This window comes from Camelus ferus, chromosome 9, assembly GCF_009834535.1.
Source record: "Camelus ferus isolate YT-003-E chromosome 9, BCGSAC_Cfer_1.0, whole genome shotgun sequence".
Lineage (NCBI taxonomy): Eukaryota > Metazoa > Chordata > Mammalia > Artiodactyla > Camelidae > Camelus > Camelus ferus.
This window is the reverse complement of record NC_045704.1, coordinates 21,774,393-21,794,066: the sequence shown is the minus strand read 5'-3', so window position 1 is coordinate 21,794,066 and position 19,674 is coordinate 21,774,393. Positions and strand designations below refer to the sequence as shown.

Below are 19,674 nucleotides of genomic sequence, written 5' to 3'. Positions count from 1 at the left end.
CTGTGTTCCATCTCCTCCTGGTACACTGAGGTCGCTCTCTCCATTTTAAGGGAGGGGATGTGGTGGAAGGAAAGCAGAAGTCTGAGAGCTAGAGGTCCTTGCTTCTAAACCAGCTCCACGGCTAACAGGCTGCTCCCTCCCTCTATGGACGCCTGTCCGCTCAGGTCTCCCACCCCGAGCAGCAGCGCTGAAACCAGCCTGTGACCCCAGGAGCTCCCCTTCCCCGGCCCCGAGATCCGAGGGCAGGCAGCACTCGGAGCGCAGGGGTGGCCCCATGGACCTGCCCCCGCAGCTCTCCTTCGCCCTCTACATGGCCGCCTTTGCGCTGGGCTTCCCGCTCAACACGCTGGCCATCGCGGGCGCCGTGTCCCACGCCCGGCTCCGCCTCACCCCCAGCCTCGTCTACGCCCTCCACCTGGGCTGCTCTGACCTCCTGCTGGCGACCTCCCTGCCCCTGAAGGCGGTGGAGGCGCTGGCCGGGGGAGCCTGGCCTCTGCCGGCCCCTCTCTGTCCCGCCTTCGCCCTGGTCCACTTCGCTCCCCTCTACGCGGGCGGGGGCTTCCTGGCAGCTCTGAGTGTGGGCCGCTACCTGGGTGCCGCCTTCCCCTTGGGCTACCAAGCTGCCCGGAGGCCGCGCTACTCCTGGGGCGTGTGCGTGGCTATATGGGCCCTCGTCCTCTGTCACTTGGGGCTGGTCTTTGGGTTGGAGGCTCCGGGAGGCTGGATGGACAATACCACCAGGCCCCTGGGCATCAACACACCAGTCAACGGCTCTCCGGTCTGCCTGGAGGCCTGGGACCCGGCCTCTGCGGGCCCTGCTCGCCTCAGCCTCTCTCTCCTGCTCTTCTTTCTGCCCCTGACCATCACAGCCTTCTGCTACGTGGGCTGCCTCCGGGCACTGGCTGGCTCAGGCCTGAGCCACAGACGGAAGCTCAGGGCGGCCTGGGTGGCCGGCGGGGCTCTGCTCACGCTGCTGCTCTGCTTAGGACCCTACAATGCCTCCAACGTGGCTGGCTTCCTGCACCCCAACCTGGGAAGCCGCTGGCGGAAGCTGGGGCTCATCACAGGTGCTTGGAGTGTGGTGCTCAACCCGCTGGTGACCGGCTATTTGGGAGCGCGTACTGGCCGGGGGACAGCATGTGTGGCAAGAACAAAAGGAGGGCCATCCCAGAAGTAATAGCCACTGTGAGGGGGAAGGGGCAGGGTGCAGAAGAGCCTGACTGCTTCTCTAGGCTCCTGGCTAGGCCCTGCTCCAAAGGAACTGCAGGGTGGCCTTGCCTGGGGGCATCCCTGGAGCCACGTACGGGAAGAACGGAGCCTGGCAGAAGACGGCATCCCAGTCACAGAGAATGGAGGTCTGGAGCTGGGACTCAGGAGGAAGGTAAGCTGGCCTCTGCACAAATCAGCGTGACTTCCCACCTCTGTCTGTCTCTCTTCTCCAGTCCTGACCGGCCTGTCTGCCTGTGCACCACATGGGGAAGGAGGTGGGAAGTTTGCCTCTAAGCTAGAGGAAATGCCACTCTGATGTTACACTTTGGGAGATGTTACTCCAAAATCATTTCCTAGGAAAGAACATTTTAAATTTCTGAATAAGAGCCAGGATGCAAGATAATGACACTGCTATACCATTTAGAACTCACAAGGGGGCAGCATTGGAACTGGGAACAGGAAGTTGGTAGGAAAAGATTCAGCAGCAGGGCGAGAGAATACACTCGCAACACCAGAGACAGTCGCAAACAAATACAGAGTCTCTAATACAGGACAAGTACCATGCCAAGTGCTTCACAAGTGTTGTCTTATTTCATCCTCCCACAATCCTTTGATTTAGCCCCACGACTGCTGTACAGTTGAGCAGGTTGCTCACTGCACAAGGGTGACCTGCAGAGGCATAAACACTGAGTGAATTCCAGCCTTTGCTTTGCTCACCAAGCCATGTGCTTGGCATGGGGCTGCTTCCATCCAAGGGAAGGAGCTACGTATTCTACTTTGAACAAAGACGCCACCCACTCCTTAAGCAGTGCACCTTGGTAGGGGGCTGTGCTCACCTGAGGGGGTACCTTTTCCTAATTTGCACTCAGGTGCTGCATGAGGTAGCCACAGTCCCAGAACCAGGAGTTAAAATTGTCTTTATTTTGTGGGGTTAAGAAATTTGCCCGAGGTCCTACAGCAGTGAAGAGGCGAGTGTAGGATGTGATCCTTCAAGGTAGGACCCCCAAGGATGGGGGGACAGTTGGAAAACTTGAGGTATCAGGATTAATACCTGTCCTTGTGGTCCCTTTTGCGAAGGTGAATGGTAGTGCCCTGAACCCGAGCGAGAGAGTGGGCAGAGGAGAGTGGCCACGAGAGATTAACGTCAGGCACTGGCTCGGATGAGGCGAGGTGGAGCAAGCCGACTTGTTCCTCTAATGACAATGACATGAACACACAAAAGCGAAAAAGTGGTAGCTACGTGCCTGGCGTGCACGAACTGGTTTATACAAGTCATCTCTTTGCATGCTTAACCGTCTACAAGGGCAAGGATTTTTGTTTTCCTTGTCGACGTATCCCCAGCATCTAAAAGACAGCCAAGCACATAGTAGGCTCTCAGTAAATATTTGCTGAATGAATGAAGGTTCATAACAGCCCTCCAAAGAATGTTTTATTACCTCGGTTAAGAAATGTGGAAATATGCCCTACAAGTTAAATAACTTGCCTGAGGCGCCACCGAAGGCAGAAACAGCTTTGTTCTCTGCGCACTGGTGACACCAGGGACTGTCAATCACAGCCCGAACTCCAGCCCAGGTGGCCCCCTGCCCCTCCTGTAACACCGGAACCACTCTCTCTCCCACTGAGCCAGAGCGCCTGCTGCTGCCAGGCCACTTCTTCCAGTTACTTGTGCCTCCTCCACTTGGGGGAGATTTCAGCTCCTCCTGGGGCCCCCCCAGCATCCTCTCATGACCATCACCCCTCGGGCCCTGAACCTCAGGCCAGTGCACTGTTGCCTGCGGGGATTCTCTGCCTCTGTATTACCGATGTCTTATTATCCTCCCACAACTCAGTCCCCACAAGGACACCCCCCGCCACCAAGTGTCAGCACCATGACAGCAGAAACTTGGCTTTGTTCACAGCCATACTTCTAACAACGTATTTGAGATAAAAGTTACCTATGATAAAAGTCACCCATTTTCAGTGTACAATTCCACCATTTTTAGTGAATTTTTTGAAGAGTGCAATTATCACTGTAATCCAGTTTAGATCATTTTCATCACCCCAGTAAGGCTTAGTTATAGTTAATCCCACTTCCACTCTCAGTCCCCAGGCAACCAGGAACCTACTTTCTGTTTTTATAAATTTGCCTGTTCTGGACATTTGGTAAAAATGGAAACATTCATAGTCTTCTGTGTTTGGCTGGTGTCACTTAGAGTAATATTTTTGAGGTCCATCCATGTGACAATATGCGTGGGTATTTCATTCCTTTTCTTTGCCAAATAGTATTCCACCACATAGCTATGCCACATGGTTTATCCATTCACTAACTGATGGACCACCAGGCGATGTTTCCACTTTTTGGCTACCCTGACAAATGCTATTATGAGCAAGTCTCTGTGTGGACAAATGTTTGAACTTCTCTTAAGTAGATACCTACAGCAGAACTGGGTTGCATGGTAGATTTGTGTTTACCTTTTTAAGAAACTGCTTTCCAAAGTGACTCCACAATTTTACGTCCTCACCAGCAATGTATGAGGATTCCCATTTCTCCGCATCCTCACCAACACTTGGTATTATCTGATATTTTTTTTGTGTGTATAGCCATTCTGCTGGGTGTGAAATGGTATCTCACTGCACTCCGTAAATATTTGAATGAATGAGGACATAATCTCTGAAGCTGGACAGAAGTTGGGTTTGAACCCTGCTGGTGATACTTAACAAACTATATTACCTGTAACGAGTCACTTCCCCACCGTGAGGATTTCGAGACATATGGTGATGAGACAAATATCATATGATATCATGTATACGTGGAATATAAAAAAATGACAAAAATGAACTCATTTACAGAACAGCAAGAGACTCACAGACATAGAAAACAAACGAACTAGGTGGGGAAAGAGGGGAGGGAGGGATAAATTGGGAATTTGAGATTGGCAGATACAAACTACTGTGTAAAGAATAGATGAACAGCAAGATCCTACTGTATAGCACAGGGAACTATATTCAGTGGCTTGTAGTAAACCATAATAAAAAAACAATGTATATATTTATAAAGTTATATATATACTGAATCACTAGATTGGTCACCAGAAACTTAATACAACATTGTAAATTAAAAAAAAAAGACATGTTAAAGGGTCTTGTTATCTCACATCTTATGGAAATCCCTTTCCCTTTTTCTCCACACTTAACTTTCAGTAAAACAATAGTTTCTCAAAAAAAAAAAAAAAAAAGACATATGGTGATGCCCCGAGAAGCAGTATGTCTGCTGTAGATTATGCGCCCACTAAAACACAGCTGTCACCATCACTGCCATCATCATCACTATTACGATCACCCCAGAGACCAGCCCGCACCAGTGACTGGGATGATGGCAGCTGACATCTGTTCGGTGCTCACCACAACATGCCAGGCTCCATTCTAAGCCTCTGACATATATTAATGCTTTAATCTACACAAGAACCCTATGAGATCGGTGCTACAATTATCCTTGTTTTACAGATGAGAAAGCAGAGATACAGAGGGTTTAGGTCACTTGCCACAAATCGCGGAGTTAGTGAGTGACAGGGCCAGCCCTGAACCCCGGCTCCAGAGCCCACGCTCTCCATCACTGCATCGCACTTCCTGCCCTTACAAGGCAAACTGGATGAGTGCCATTCTAGAGGAGCAGATAAAATTCAAGTGGAGGATCAGGGAGAAGATGATGAAGTCTGCTAGGGCCTGGTTAGGGCATCCCCTCTGAGGCTGCCGAGGAGAAAAGCAGGCAGACAGTCGTGGAATTTGCTCCTCATTTTGTGTACTGGCCCAGCATCGCTGCTAACGGAGCTAAAGGCATCTTTTGTGCTGTTGCTCAACAGCGAGTGACGTCATGGGCACTGCTAGGTTTTTATCAGTTCTGCCAGATAATAGCTAACCATACTTGTTGTGGAGGAGTCGGCAAGGTGCCGAGCAGCAGAGCACTCTCAAACCGGCAGGTGAGCACGGGGCCCTGAGGAGCTCTGTGGAGGGCGCCTTGGTGCTTGGGGAACGGGAACAGTAGACAGGGCACCACCAGGAAGAGAGGCAGGCTGACTCTGCTGGGGAAAGCATGGGGGGTGTGAGGGCATGGGGGGCGTGGGGATGCTCCCTGCTGATAGTCAAGAGGCGGATGGTGCAAGATCCCCACCCAGACTGCTCCCATCTCTGTCTCTCTCTCGCCAGTGGCCATGACCATGGACACCAGCCCAGACAGGTCCTCCTTCCCTGGCAATCACTGGCTCTACTTCTCCGTGTACCTCTTCACCTTCCTCCTGGGGCTCCCCCTCAACCTGGTGGCCCTGGCGATCTTCGTGAGCAAGCTCCGGCGCCGCCCGGTGGCCGTGGACGTGCTGTTGCTGAACCTGACCCTCTCGGACCTGCTCCTGCTGCTCTTCCTGCCCTTCCGCATGGTGGAGGCTGCCAGTGGCATGCACTGGCCCCTGCCCTTCATCTTCTGCCCCTTGTCCGGATTCCTCTTCTTCACCACCATCTATCTCACGTCCCTCTTCCTGGCAGCTGTGAGCATTGAACGCTTCCTGAGTGTGGCCCACCCCGTGTGGTACAAGACCCGGCCGAGGCCGAGGCAGGCTGGCCTGGTCAGCGGGGCCTGCTGGCTCCTGGCCGCCGCTCACTGCAGTGTGGTCTACGTCACCGAGTTCTCGGGGAACTCTTCCCACAGCTCAGGTATCAACGGGACCTGCTACCTGGAATTCCGGGAGGATCAGCTGGCCCTTCTCCTGCCCGTCCGGCTGGAGATGGCTGTGGTCCTTTTCGGGGTGCCCCTGCTCATCACCAGCTACTGCTACAGCCGCCTGGTGTGTATCCTTGGCAGGAGAGCCAGCCATCGCCGGCGGAAGAGGGTGGCGGGCCTCGTGGCAGCCACGCTGCTCAACTTCCTCGTCTGCTTTGGGCCCTACAACATGTCCCATGTCATTGGCTACATCCAAGGCAAAAGCCCGGCGTGGAGAGGTTACGTGCTGCTCCTCAGCACCCTGAATTCCTGCGTCGACCCCCTTGTCTACTACTTCTCATCATCTGGGTTCCAAGCTGACTTCAAGGGGCTGCTGGGGAGGTTGGCTGGGGCCTGGGGCCTTTGGAGGCAGCAAGGCTGTGTGAAACTGAAGAAGAATGAAGGAGAGGGGCCGCCACAGGAGCTGTCCAACATAGAGACCAGGTAGTGGACTCCAGGAGGGCGCTGGAGCGGGCGGCCGGGTGGACTGGGCTGAAAGGCAGATCATTCCTGGGGGCAGTTCCTCACTCAAGTCAGGTGGGACCTTGGAGGGGCGGGCTGGGGACTGACACGGTCTAGGGCAGAGGTGGCCCCCAGCTTTCCTCAGGATGTGCTCACCGAAATCCAGCTCTCCATCTCACCACACTGTCCTCCCTTCCCATCCCCCCACATTCGGCCCTGGGAAGTAGTCAAGGTGAGAGAGAGCTCTGGAGGAAACTGAGCTCTCCGGGGCAGCAGGCCAGTTCCTGCACTTTTCTGAAGGTGAAGGAGGAGGTGAGAACAGTGTCCAGAGGAGCTGCCCAGTGACCTGGGACAGGAGAGAGGCAGAATCTACCCCCACAGAACTAGTGACCCAGCAGATCAGGAGTGGGGACACGGGGCTCCAGGCACAAAAAAGCATCTTGCTCTCACATGGGCCTGTCCAGAAAATTCCCACTGTTCAGTAAATTCAGATTTTCAAGAACATTTATGAAAAATGATAGAAGAGAAATCACGTAAATAAATCTGGCAGCATGCAAAAGGAAGTGGCTTTTTCTTATTCTGTTTTTTTCTTATGGTGTTTGTGGGTGCTGTATATGGGTGTATCTTAGGTGGAATTAATGAATGGAAGATGCTGAAGGAGAAGGATTAAACAGAAAGATGCCTAGCTGTTGGGAAAAGATCTGGGCTGGAGGGATAAAAATAATAGCTAAACTGTCCTCAGGACTTGGCCCGACACTGTCTTCTTCAATCTTCTCAATAGCCACGTGGCAGGTACTCTCATGGCTCCCAATTTACAGGTGAGGGAATAGGCCCAGAGAGGTGAAGCCTCTTAGTGAGATCCTATAGCTAATAAGTGATTGAAGAAGGACTGGATTAGCTGACTCTGAAGCCAGTCTGCCTCCAGCTGTGTGTCATCTGCAGGGACTGGGCCCAGTCACACTTCCAGAGTCAGTGGAGGCAATCTGACCAGTACAACTGAAAACAGGCCATGCTGAGCAATTGAACTGATGCAAAGCAATCGACCATTTGTGTTGATACATCCTATTCTCAGTAAAGAAATCTGTGAGGCCAAATGACAGCCTTCCAAGTCCAATGACACCCTCTCAGATGTCTACCTGTGATCCCTCAATAGAAAAAGTACATTCTTTACTGGGCGAGTTTGCCCTAACAAACTGATAGCCCTAGGTAATGCCTAATCTCACAGTAGCTCAGGCTGGCTTGTTGCGCCCACCTTATCAGTCATCAACCCCACCGCCCTTCAGGAACCCTAAACCTCTTACCTCACTTACAGCCAATCAGAGACTAGCACACAAGCCGATCAGTCACCTTGGGACCCGACCTTATAAAAGACCCCAACAACCTCTCGTCTGTGTGGCCCGCTGTTGTCTCTCACAGCGTCCCCCTAATAAACTCCTTTACTATTCTCCTCCTTCATCTCTGGTAAATTCTTTTACCAACCATCATGTCACCATGTCACCAACCAGCCACCGTTGTGTCCCACAACAAAACCCCTTTGGAAAAATAAATTAAGAGAATTTGTCAGCCCAGTTCAGGTTACTACAAAGACAGATGTATGTTCTTCAGAGCTATTTTTATCAAAACGTGATCATTTAGTAATTTTTCATTTTCCACTGAGGGATGGTACATGAGAAAGAGTTGGTCAAGGCCTCCTCCCCCGGCAAGGCAACCCGAGAAAAGCTGGCATGTGTTTGCATTCAGTCAGTTTTGGTTCTCAAACATTTATTGCTACTGTGTGCAGATGGCTGGGCTCAGAACTTCAGGGATTTCAATATTAATGTCTTTAGCATCTGTTTTCTTCCTGGGGTTAAGGTCGCTGGGGAATGAGGACTGGCTATGGGTGGGCGACTGGCTATGGGTCTCAGGTGATGGGAGAAAGACACTGTCTCTGTGCAGAGATGAAGGCGTGAGCTGTGTTTCTGTCCCATGGCTTATCTGTCTGTCCCGAGGCACAGGGGCCTTGATGTGAACATGGGTCTGAAAGTGGTTCAGAAGGGAATGAAGGTGTGGTGGAGTCCTGCAACTCCAGGCGTGGAAACAAGGACCCAAGTCGGAGGACAAAGAGGAGTTGGAAGCCATGCATTCCAGAGAGAGCAATGAAGAACAAGAGTCAGACTCCTTCCCCAGGGTTTATGCTGAGGAAGAAGAGGCAAGCATCACCCAGCACCGCCCCACCCCCACCCCAGTTGTATAAGCCGAGGCTGAGGGGTGGGGACGATGAAAAGTCATCAGAGCCTGGGTGGTGGTGATGGGAGAGAGTTGTAGTGTTTTCCGTATCCCTCGGAAACCAAGGGGAAAGAGGTGCTCATGGGGTGGAGGGTGTACTCTGGGGGTGCTGCCCTGTGCCCATCTAGGCAGGGGAAGGAGATGGGCAGAGACGGCATGGGAGCATCTGTATGAGTGATGCGGGCATCACGCATTCTCCCCATTTGGCAGAGCAAGCAGGTGTGAGTCTCCCATGGGTGAGGGGATCCCAGGCGCAGGTGGGAGCTCTGGGGGTGCTGCAAGAAGTCAAACCAGGTTGGATCTCCCAAGACTGAGGTTGGAAGAACGCAGTCTAGCTGCAAAAGAGAACCGACGATTGGGTACCTGACTCACAGCAGATACCAAAAGCTACTCAGTATAAACTAAGGCAGTGCCTCTCAGACTTTTCGTATCGCTGTTCCTTCAAGGAGCCTTTCTGGATTTTTCCTCCTACTCAGTATCTTCCCTTCCCTGTCCATGAAATTTTAATACAACAGGCATACTATATATCTGTTCATGTGTGTGGCCCTCTGGAAAGCCACAATTCCCTGTAAGATTTTTTGGCTCCCCCAGAACTAATTTCCACCTCTATGGGGGCAATTTTGCCCCTGCTGAGAAAGCATGAGCTAGAGACCAGGTCTCATCACTCACAGAGTGACAGAGCCTGTCTCACACAACAGCAGCCCAACAGAGTTAGTTAGGTTCATTATCTTGCTGGAGCAAAGGAGACCACGCTCCAGAGGAAGCGTGGAGCATCTCACAAAAAAAGAAACAGGATTATTATAGGTTTGGGGTCAGGGTGACGTTTAAGTGATATTCCACTGAAACAGTGTTTGATAGGCTCAAAGCAAAGCACACCTGGGTGGAAAGAGGTGAATTTTAGGCCTGGGCTAAAGCAGACTCAGGGTCCTATTTCTTTGGAAAATACAAAATAAAGATAAACGTAGAATTTTGTGTCTGAAAACTCTTTATCTGAAGCTCTGGGGGCTGAAGGCTGCTTCTCTGGGTCACAGGGTCCCGCCCAGATCCTCCAAGCTGCAGTGAGGTGTCCATTCTCACTAATAGGGTTTCAAACAGCCATGTTTCTGACAGTTTGTGATTTTAGAGAACAAGGTTTCTTAGCAGCATAATGTTGTTAATTAACACAACAAGGATTTTGGGGGGGGGTAATCAGGTTCATTTACTTAATTTTTTTTTTTTAAATAGAGGTACTGGGGATTGAACCCAGGACCTTGTGCATGCTAGGCGTGCTCTCTATCAGTTGAACTACACCCTCCCCCAGCACAACAAGTTTTTTAATGTTTACGAAAGGAAGTCACTGATGGCCATGAAGTAGGAGTTTTTCCCTTCTAGAAGGAAGGGTCTCCGTTCACCAAAACCCACGGCAGTGCAGCCGAGAAAGATAGGAAGAAGGGGAGACTTGACTCATCCCTGTCAGAGGTTCCCTGGGCCACAGGGCAAGTCTCAGCTTATTGGGAAATGGGGAGGAGGCTAGAAGTTTTAAATCACCAAGTGTGACCAGAAACCTAGGGAAGCTAACTCAAGAAGTCATGAAGAGGGAGTGGGAAGTATAGCTTAGTGGTAGAGCACATGCTTAGCATGCACGAGGTCCTAGGTTCAATCTCCACTAAAAAAAAAAAAAAAAAAGAAAAGAAAAAGTCATGAAGAAACGGGCAAAGACATTCACTGCAGCCTGACTGAAGTTAGTGAGTGGTGAACCCCCTCAGCACAGGCTAGTCAGGAACCAGCGGCAGAAGAGGGCAGAGGGGCAGGCAGGAAGCAGAGAGGACACTAGGCTGGCTTGATGCCTTTTCCCGAGTTGAATACATCACCTGTCACCAGAGACTTTGGCTAATTTAGCAAGTTGCCTCCCAATGTGTGTATATGTGCTGGGGTTGGGGGCGGGGAGTGCAGGGGGTTGGCGGTGGAAGCTGGGTGAAGCGGGGGGGGGGGGCAAGGGAAGCTGTGATGCAAAGCAGGAGAGGTTAAGTCGACTTCACCTGCACCCTGGGAAGGGGCAAACATTAGACCAGGTTAGGGCTGGGGGAGGAGGGCAGTGAAGAACAGATTAGGGGGTAAGAACAAGAAGTCTGGGAGTGTGCAAAATTAGTCACAAGAAATCATCTCAAAAGGAAGTAGCAGAGCAACAATGTAAGTAGAATAAGACTTGGAAGAAAAGTCAGAGCATAGACTCCAAGGGAGGAGAATCAGAGGTGGAAGACAGAGTCTGGTGGAGGGGAGTGGGATGGGGACGGACACGGTGAAGAAGTGTGAGAAAGCGCTCAAATTTTTACCTTCCTCTCTCTGACATGACCCCTCTGGTTAAAAAAAAATTTTTAAGATCCAAGCAATACAGGTAGTTGTGGCCCCTAAAACTTTGCAAAGAAAAGAGAGAAAGAAACTTGCTGACTTCCTGTTAAGGCCAGCTCTGAACAATTATACGGAGGGACCTCAAAGCATCAAGATGGTGTCCGTGTTCTGGGGAAAGGATGCTGGGATCACATGCCAGAAAAGAATGGGCTAGAAGGAATGAAACTGATAAACCCTGGTGGAAGTAGGAAGGTGCATGGAGTTTACACCCTCCTCCCCTCCCTCACAATGGAGACGTGGGACTAGGCGACAGAAAATGCTGCAGAAGAGGAAATGGGGTACAGAAATATTTCTGGAAGAAGGTGATTTCACTGGATTCAGAACAGAAGGGTACAGTAAGACCACCAAATCATCATCCTCTGCTGTAGAGCCCCCAGGAGTTGAATCACAATTAGAACCAATCATGATAATCTTGTTCCCCTTTATTGGGGACTGGTCTCAGGATGGACATGTGACCCAATTCTAGCCAACAAAAGGTAAGAAGTCTGCTAAGGGTCTCTGGGAAAGATTTTCCTCCATGCTAAAAGAGATGGATGTGTGAGGAGCTGCCCTCTCCCTTCCTGGTTTGGGAGCTTTTATGTGAGAAGGACCTGGAGCTGCAGCAGCCATTTGGGGGCCATAAGGCCGCAAACTTGAAGAGGAAAGATAACAAGCTAAGGGTGTCAGAGAAGAAGGATGGAAAGTGCTGGGGCCTTTGATGATCTTGTTGAGCTGGGATCACCACCTCCGAAAGTAATAAACATTCTTATGGTTGACCTGGCATTGGCCAGATATTCTCTAATGCAGCCAAATGCATCTTAACTGTAATAGATAAGCCTAACCTAAGAGTCCCATACCCTACTAGGATCTACCCAATGACATCTTCTCTTATTTTAAATTATTTTATGATCCTGGAATTTCTGAACTCTATTTGCTTTGCAGGAGATATGAAATCTTAGTGTTTACCTTAGTTATTATGGCTCAACTAAGGGGAGATTTCTTATGGTTCCAGTCAGTAGCTCTGGCACCAAGATATCTGGACTCTGCTCATTCAGAAAGGGGCTTTTGAAAGCTGGCTGGCTGAGGCTGCAGGGACACAGCATTACCAAATGAAGAACAAACCTACTGGATGGACCCTTTCTAAAGTCAAGTATCATTTAACTGACAAGTCTCGACTAAAAGCTCTTCTCCTTTTATTGATTAAAAAGTCCCACCCTTATTATCAGAGCTTGGTTGCCATGGAAACAAGAGAGGGTTGAATGAGTGGGGTGGGGATCATGAGGGATGTTGCCCTGTGGAAGGGTACGTGGCCCTGCTTGGTGTTCTTGGGAACAGGAGAGCTACCCAGTCTTCTTGTTCATGGAGTCACTACAACACACATCATGAAGATGAGGATATGTGTTCCTGGATGCCTAAGTTACTACTTGTAATTTATGCAGTTAGGGGCTTGTGGCTCACTGATTCCCTTGTCTCCTACCCCCTTTCTAATAATTGTTTTTCTAGTGGTTCTCTACACTTCGAGCACAACCCTCATCTTTTTTTTTTAATTGAAGTATAGTTGATTTACAATATTGTGTTAGTTTCAGGTGTACAGCAAAGTGATTCAGTTACACACATATATATATATACATATTCTTTTTCATATTCTTTTCCATCATGGTTTATTATAGAATATTGAATATAGTTCCCTGTGCTACACAGCAGGATCTTGTTATCTATTTTATGTATAGCAGTTTTCATATACCAGTCCCAAACTACTAATTTATCCCTCCCCCATTCCTTTTCCCCTTTGGTAACTATAAGTTTGTTTTCTATGTCTGTGAGTCTGTCTCTGTCTCATAAATAAGTTCATTTGTGTCATATTTTAGTTTCTACATATCATTGATATCGTATATTTATTTTTCTGTCTGACTTACTTCACTTAGTATGATCATCTCTAAGTTCATCTATGTTGCTGCAAATGGCATTATTTCATTCTTTTTTATCGCTGAGTAATACTCCATTGTATACATATATCACAGAGCCAGTGCCCTGTGGAATCTGAGACAGCTGGTACCTGGAGAATTGCTTGTCAGTGAGGGGGAAAACACCCTGGCAGGTTGGAATTGGTACCAGAATCCCTTTAACTGGTAGAAAGCAGATCAGTGGTTGCCAGGGGCTGAGAATGAGACGGGGAAGGGGTTGATGGCAGGATATCAGAGGGGCATTTTGGGGTGATGGACAGTCTCTAACTCGATGGAGGTAGGAGTTACGCAGATGTCTACATTTGTCAAGTTAGTGACCTCTGTACTTAAAATGGGTACAATTTATTGAATGTAGATTGAGCCTCAATTTAAAAAGTTGATTAAAAATGTTGTGGCCCCTCACCTCTGTGTCCACGTTATATAGGTGTACATACCGTCAGAAAAATCCTCCCATGTTTCAATAAGCCAAGTGGGTCTTTGCTTTTGCTGTACCGCTCTGCAGAAGTTGAAATGGCTGTGGGACAACTCAGGTTACACAAAAGGGCAGAGACCGGGGCACAAACAGGTGATAAACCAGCTCTTCTCTGGGTGCTGGAGACGCGTAGGGAGCAGTAGTGACTGCTGCAGGGCACGTGCTCATTTAAATTCAGCTCCTGTCTTGTTACCCAGCAGGGCAGTGGGCTCAATGCTGCCATACCTTCCAGTTTTTCAAGTTGAAAATCCAGCTGCTGTTGATGTTTTTGAGATCTTATATTCAGAGAACCAATTCAAAATATTAAAGGATTGTGTGTGGTGAGGACAAAACAGGCCTGAAGGCTGCGGACCGGCAGCCAGTTGGCGGGCCCTGCAGCAGTGGAGGCTGAGGAGGGTTGAGCTGTCGGGGACGGATGGGTAGGGATGGCTCAGAGCGGGCTTGGGTGGGTAGCGAAGGAAGCAGGAGGAAGCATCATTTTGCCGAAAGCGCAGCTCAGAGATAATTTTGCCCAGATCTGATGGCAAATAGTTGCAGAGACCTGCTGACTTTCTAAAATCATTCTTACCAGGCCCTCATTCTTATTTCAAAGTCCCTGCCCCACTCCCTGCAGCCCTCCCCACAAGGGAGGTCTCTGGAGGACACAGCCAGGCAGAGGAGAGGTGCTCCTAACAACCCGCAGAGCCCTCCATCTCAACCCTGGCTCCTCCTCCTGCCCCCACCCTCTGGAAGGCATTATTCTGAAAGGCTCTCCCCTTCTGCTCTCGCCCTACACCCTCTCTCCAGGTATTCTAATTCATTACTAGGCTTTAATTATTAATAACTCCCAGATTTCTATCTCCAGCCTCAGACTCTTGTGTATCCAGCTGTGTCCAGGGAACAGCTCAACTTCACAAGTCCAGGCCGAACTCTTCATTTCCTCCGCCCAAATCTGGCCCCACCGCTCAGCCTAGTCCGCCTCTGTAAATGGTGGAGTCTCCCTTGTTTGCCCATGCCAGAAGCCCAGGTATCATTTTTTTTTAATGATTTTTTTAAAAAATGGAGGTATTGGGGATTGAACCCAGGACCTCCTGCATGCTAAACATGTGCTCTACTGCTGAGCAGCACCACCCCCTTATGATTGACTGATTGATTTTAAAATGATCATAGAATAAGAAAGAACTTTTTTCAGGGAGGGGTGCACAGTTCTGTGAATTTAACACACATAGATTCCTGTAACACCACCATGATCAAGATAAAAAGCAGTTACAGACATCTTCCCCTCAGCCCTAACCACTGATGACCACAGACCTGTCCTTACCATCAGAGCTGTACCTTTTCAAGAATGTCACATACAAGGATTCATATAGTCTTTAACCTTCTGAGACTGGCTTCCATCGCTCAGCATAATATCTTTGCACTTCACCCTAGTTATTGTGTCATAGTTTGTTTCCTTTCATTGCTGAGTAGTTTGTCCGTTATATGACCCTGCCACCGTCTGCTTATTCATATATCCACCGAAGGACATTTGGGTTGTTTCAGTTTAGGGCGACTATGGACAGAGTTGCTCTGAACATTCACGCACAGGTTTCTGTGTGGATATGAGTTTCCATTTCTCTAGATCAGCTATCCAGGAGACAGATGGCCAAGTCATACAGTAATTGTATGTTTAACTTTTCAAGATACCTTCAGTCTGTTTGGCAAACTGAAGGCAAACAGTTGGCTGTGCCATTCTGCATCTGCATTTAGTATTTTTACTTTAGCCATTCTGATAGGTGTATAGTGGTCAGGGAACCATTTTTGATGCCTTCTCTCTTACTAGCCACGTGCAATTCACCATCAAGTCCTATTGTGTTTATTTCCAGAATATACCTTGTGTGAATCTACCTCTCTCCAACTCCATGGCAGCCATTACCTCTCACCTGGCCTACTGTGAAAGCTTCCAACCCGGTCTTTCCTCTTGTCTTTGTTCCCATCAGGTCGTACCACGCCAGAGGGACATTTGAAGAATGTAAATTACATCATGTCATTGCTCTGAATAAAACCTTTCCCTGGCTTCTCATTCTGATCCCCTCTTCCTGGCTTACCAGCCCTGTGCCCATCTGGCCCTGCCTCTCTCTCCAAGCTCCCCCAGGGCCTTCACTGATACCATTCTGCTGGCCTGACCTCAAGCTCTTAATCTCCACACACAGTCTCCTCCGCACTCTACTTGGCTGGCTCGTCCCTTTTTTCAGATTTTCTCTCCAGTGTCTCTCTTTAGAGAGGCTTTCCCTGTTCACCCATCTCAAGTAGCCCTCCTCCCCTCCATTATCTCAAGCTGTGCTATGACAGTTTGATTTACATGTTTGCCTATTCATTTGTTTAAAATGTGATTCTTCCGTCTAGACCGAGAAGCCCTTGACAGCAGTCACCATTTGTTTTATTCATTATTATATACCCAGGTGCCAAAAACAGTACCTAGCATGGAGTAGGCATTTGGTATTTGATAAATGAATGAATAATAAAAAAGAACCTCTGACTGGTCACTATTATAAATAATGCTACAAGGAACATCCTTTTACATAAATGCTGTACATTTGGACATTTCCTAAAAGTGATCGTGCTGTATTAAGTGGTGCATACATTTGAAATATTGACAAATTACCTTTCCTCGGCAAATCAACCCTCTCTCCCCTAACATTCCGTAAAAGACCCCATAACTTATCCTGCTAGTAAGGAAAAATATCATATTTTAATTTTTTAAAAAATTAACATTTAAAATTGAATGAATAAGTGTATTAGTTAGGGTCCTCCAGAGACACAGAGCCAATAGGATGTTGAAAGACACATTGAAAGAGAGTTATTTAAAGAATTGACTTACTTGATTTTGGTGGTTTGGTGAGGATAGAATCTGACGGAGGAGGCCAGGAGGCTGGAGGCTCAGGAAGGAGTTGCTGTTCAGGTCAAAAGGAAAACCAGGTGGAGATGATATTAAAGATAAAGTCTGGTGGAGAACTCCCTGTTGCTCAGGGGAGGTCAGCTTTTTTTTCTATTCAAGTCTTCAACGGATCGGATGAGGCCCGCTTACATCAATGGAGGGAAATCTGCCCTACTCAAAAGTCTACCAATTTAAATGTAAATCTCATCCAAGAATATCCTCACAGAAACGTTGAGAATAATGTGTGATCAAATATATAGGCACTGTGGCCCAGAAAAGCTGAAAACATAGAATAAAACATCACATTCAGAGGGGGAAGGGAATAGTTCAGTGGTAGAGAGCATGCTTAGCATACAGGAGGTCCTGGGTTCAATCCCCAGTATCTCCATTAACCAAATAAATAAATAAACCTTATTACCTCCCCTCATCAAAAACAAAAAAAAGCCATCACACTCAGCACTATTTTAATTTTAATTTCTTGGATAAAAATTGAGATAGAAAATATCTGCGTACTGTACACAGTAATTTATGTTTCTTTCTATACTGGCTTTTTTCTTATTTAATTTGCAGGGGTTCTTTGAATATTAGTATATAAACCCCTTTATCAGTTATATCTGTAGGAAGGTAGTGGTCTTATTTTGTTAATGATAATTTTCTCCATAGTTTTATATTTTATGTGCTCATATTTGCCATTTATTTGATGACTTCTATGTTTATGTCACATTTTTTGAAAAAGGCTTATCATTTACAAGACTTAAAAAATTATATAATATCTATACAACTTCTATATTTTTGAAAAACACATTTGATCTTTAAAATACCTGAGTTTTCCTTTTGTTATCTAATTGTAACCCTTCCAAACAGACAGTCAACTACCCCAACATTATTTACTGAATAGTCCATCTTTTCCCGTATTGATATGAAACACACTTGGATCACTTAAGTTGAAAGAATCCTCAAAATGTAAGCTAAAACAACAAGAGATCATCATTTCTACCCATCCTATTAGCAAAATGTTAAAAGATTCAAAATAGCCAGCGCTAGAGAATGTTCATAGAAAAGGTTACTCTCACACACAGCTGCTGGGGATTGTACATCACTGAGCATTTTCAGGAAGGTAATATGGAAATATCTATCAAAAACTTTAGAGAGGGAACCCCCTGCTCACCAATGAGATACACAATAAAGGGACCTCAGGACAGCCACTGGCAGAGCTTGCTATGCCCCCTGAAGTTTAGAGGATGTGAGAGCTCATGCCAGACACTTGCTGGGAGAAATCAAAACATGAGAGGCTCGCTGGGCCTGGCAGAGCCAACCAGGAGAGAAGCTTACACTGGAGTGAGCTGTTGTTCCACCAATAATGGGACAAAGGCGCATGGCTCTCTTGGACCAAACGAGGATCCTTTGCTGAGGAGCCAGCCTGAAGTCATTTTGTAACGATCTCATCCAAGCGTCCGCCTAGAGGAGCAATGCAGCCTACAGAGGGGATGTCCAGGGGCTGAGAGGGGGTTGAATGTGGCCAAGGAGAGGAGGCACCCCACATCCAAGGGAAATGCAGGGAAAGGTGCCAGCCAGGGAGGTCCAAGAACCGGTGAGAGGTCCCCATGGGAGAATGAATGTCCCATCCGGAGGGCATCGGCTCCAGGTCATAACTATACCGGGCCAGCCCTCCTCTCTGCCCAGAGGGCAGAACCCTAGGCAGGTCCAAAGCAGCAGCTAACAGTAGCAGAGGTGATAAGACCACGTGGAGCAAAGGAAGAGAAATGGAGACTGTGCCCCACCGTCCCCTCCAAGCTATGAGTCCGAGGCGCTGCAGAGCCTGGTGGGGAGAAGCGCTACTGAGAACAGAATTCGGAATTGTCATATTAAGCTGGCCTGAAGCCATGAGATTATTTAACTGGACTGGACTTTCTGTTGTCTAAGAGTGTCCAAAGAAGCCGTGGTACCCAAGGAGCCATGCGAGCTGTAGGAAGAAGGAGTGCAGGGGAAGAGTAAAGTTAAGTCCAGCTCATTCAATAACATGGTTACATTTAATTTTAGATGCCCTCAGGGTGAAGTAATGTGCCTCTTTGGCACACGGCATCTGTACAACATCTACAACATTTAGGGCAGCTCTTGGCTGAAGCTGGTAGGACCAGACTGCCTGAGGGAGGGGCTGCTGCCCGAGAGTGGATCGGGTACTCAAAGCATCGTAGCTCTGGACCGTCTGCCCACACCAGGGCCTGTCGAAGCGCCAGCCTGGAGGTGCCTGGAGGTGTCATCTGGCCCAGGCCTCATAATTACTCTTCTGATGTGATCCCTTAATAAGCTTAAAAATATCCTGTTGCAGGACTACCTTGACCGGCCCCAACTTTAAATCTGTGGCCCATTTCTGGCTCTACACTGTTATGAAGCCCATCAAAATACAAATGAAACCTTAAAACTATTTGTGAATGGTACAATTATGTTTCTTATGTCTTGTTAAGAATGCTGCCCCACTATTCAGTGCCATTTGGGCGTTTCATCACTTGCTTTTCATATACTGGGAACCAAAATATGGAAGGTGATCTAAACTGTCTTGACCTCTGAGAGGCCCCACATAGGCCTCTGGTCATCCTTCGTTTGCCTAGCATCTGAAACCCTTTCCGCGTTTAGAAAACTGCCCACGTATGAATCTTGAATCTTGGTGGGAAGCAGAGCCCAGCTCCCACTGGAGAAGCGGAGAATTCTTGGCCCTTATTTTCTAAGCAGTTCTCTTGTGTTCAGCCCATCAAGTGCAACTGCCCAAATTCTGAATCTGAGGCTACGAAGTGGCACAAAGAAGCAGTGGTGGTGAACAGAATGCGGCTCTGGGGCCCGCGTTCAGTGTGTGTGTGTCTGGGGGAAAGGCTCCTGTCTCCTCACTGGACTGGGTCAGTGGCACAGCTTTTAACGTGGTCCCGGCTGCACAGCTTCATTTATTCTCCAAGCCTGGTTTTCCAGCCTTCCTGGCAAGTCTCCACTCTATCCAACATCGTATCGTATAATCCCTAAATGAGCCAGAGTTGACCTCTTTTGCTTCAATTAAGAGCCGTCTGAGACACTGTCCAACACAATGATTGTGAGCTAAGAAAGCCTGCGTGCTGTTGAAAGATGCTCAACCCATTAGTAATCAAAAAATGGGACTGCGTTAAAACAGCAAACAGACATTGCCTGATATCCGTCCAACTGGCAAAACCCCGGAAGCTGGATAATACCAAGTCTGGGAGGGAAAGTGGTTCAGAGATCCCAGCGCTGTGAGGCTGGTAGCTCTGCCCATCTTGTTTTTATGTCTCCCATCTGGGGCAGCTAA

The 19,674-nt window shown here is 48.3% G+C and overlaps 2 protein-coding genes across 3 annotated transcripts; both read left to right on the top strand.

The window, feature by feature from the left end:
• The first annotated feature begins 239 nt into the window (after positions 1–239).
• On the top strand, positions 240–1,235 carry FFAR1 (free fatty acid receptor 1). The gene has a single exon (XM_006184397.3). It carries the CDS (start codon positions 275–277, stop codon positions 1,175–1,177), a length of 903 nt encoding a protein of 300 aa, XP_006184459.1. The 5' UTR covers positions 240–274; the 3' UTR covers positions 1,178–1,235.
• Positions 1,148–6,957, top strand: FFAR3 (free fatty acid receptor 3). 2 transcript variants are annotated; one of them, XM_032488109.1, is made up of 2 exons: positions 1,148–1,381; positions 5,392–6,957. In XM_032488109.1, the coding sequence occupies exon 2, from the start codon at positions 5,397–5,399 to the stop codon at positions 6,384–6,386; it is 990 nt and encodes a 329-aa protein (XP_032344000.1). In that variant the 5' UTR covers positions 1,148–1,381; positions 5,392–5,396; the 3' UTR covers positions 6,387–6,957. The 2 variants fall into 2 exon arrangements, with proteins under 2 accessions (XP_032344000.1, XP_014414498.2); XM_014559012.2 differs by lacking the exon at positions 1,148–1,381 and adding an exon at positions 4,252–5,165.
• Positions 6,958–19,674: the final 12,717 nt, after the last annotated feature.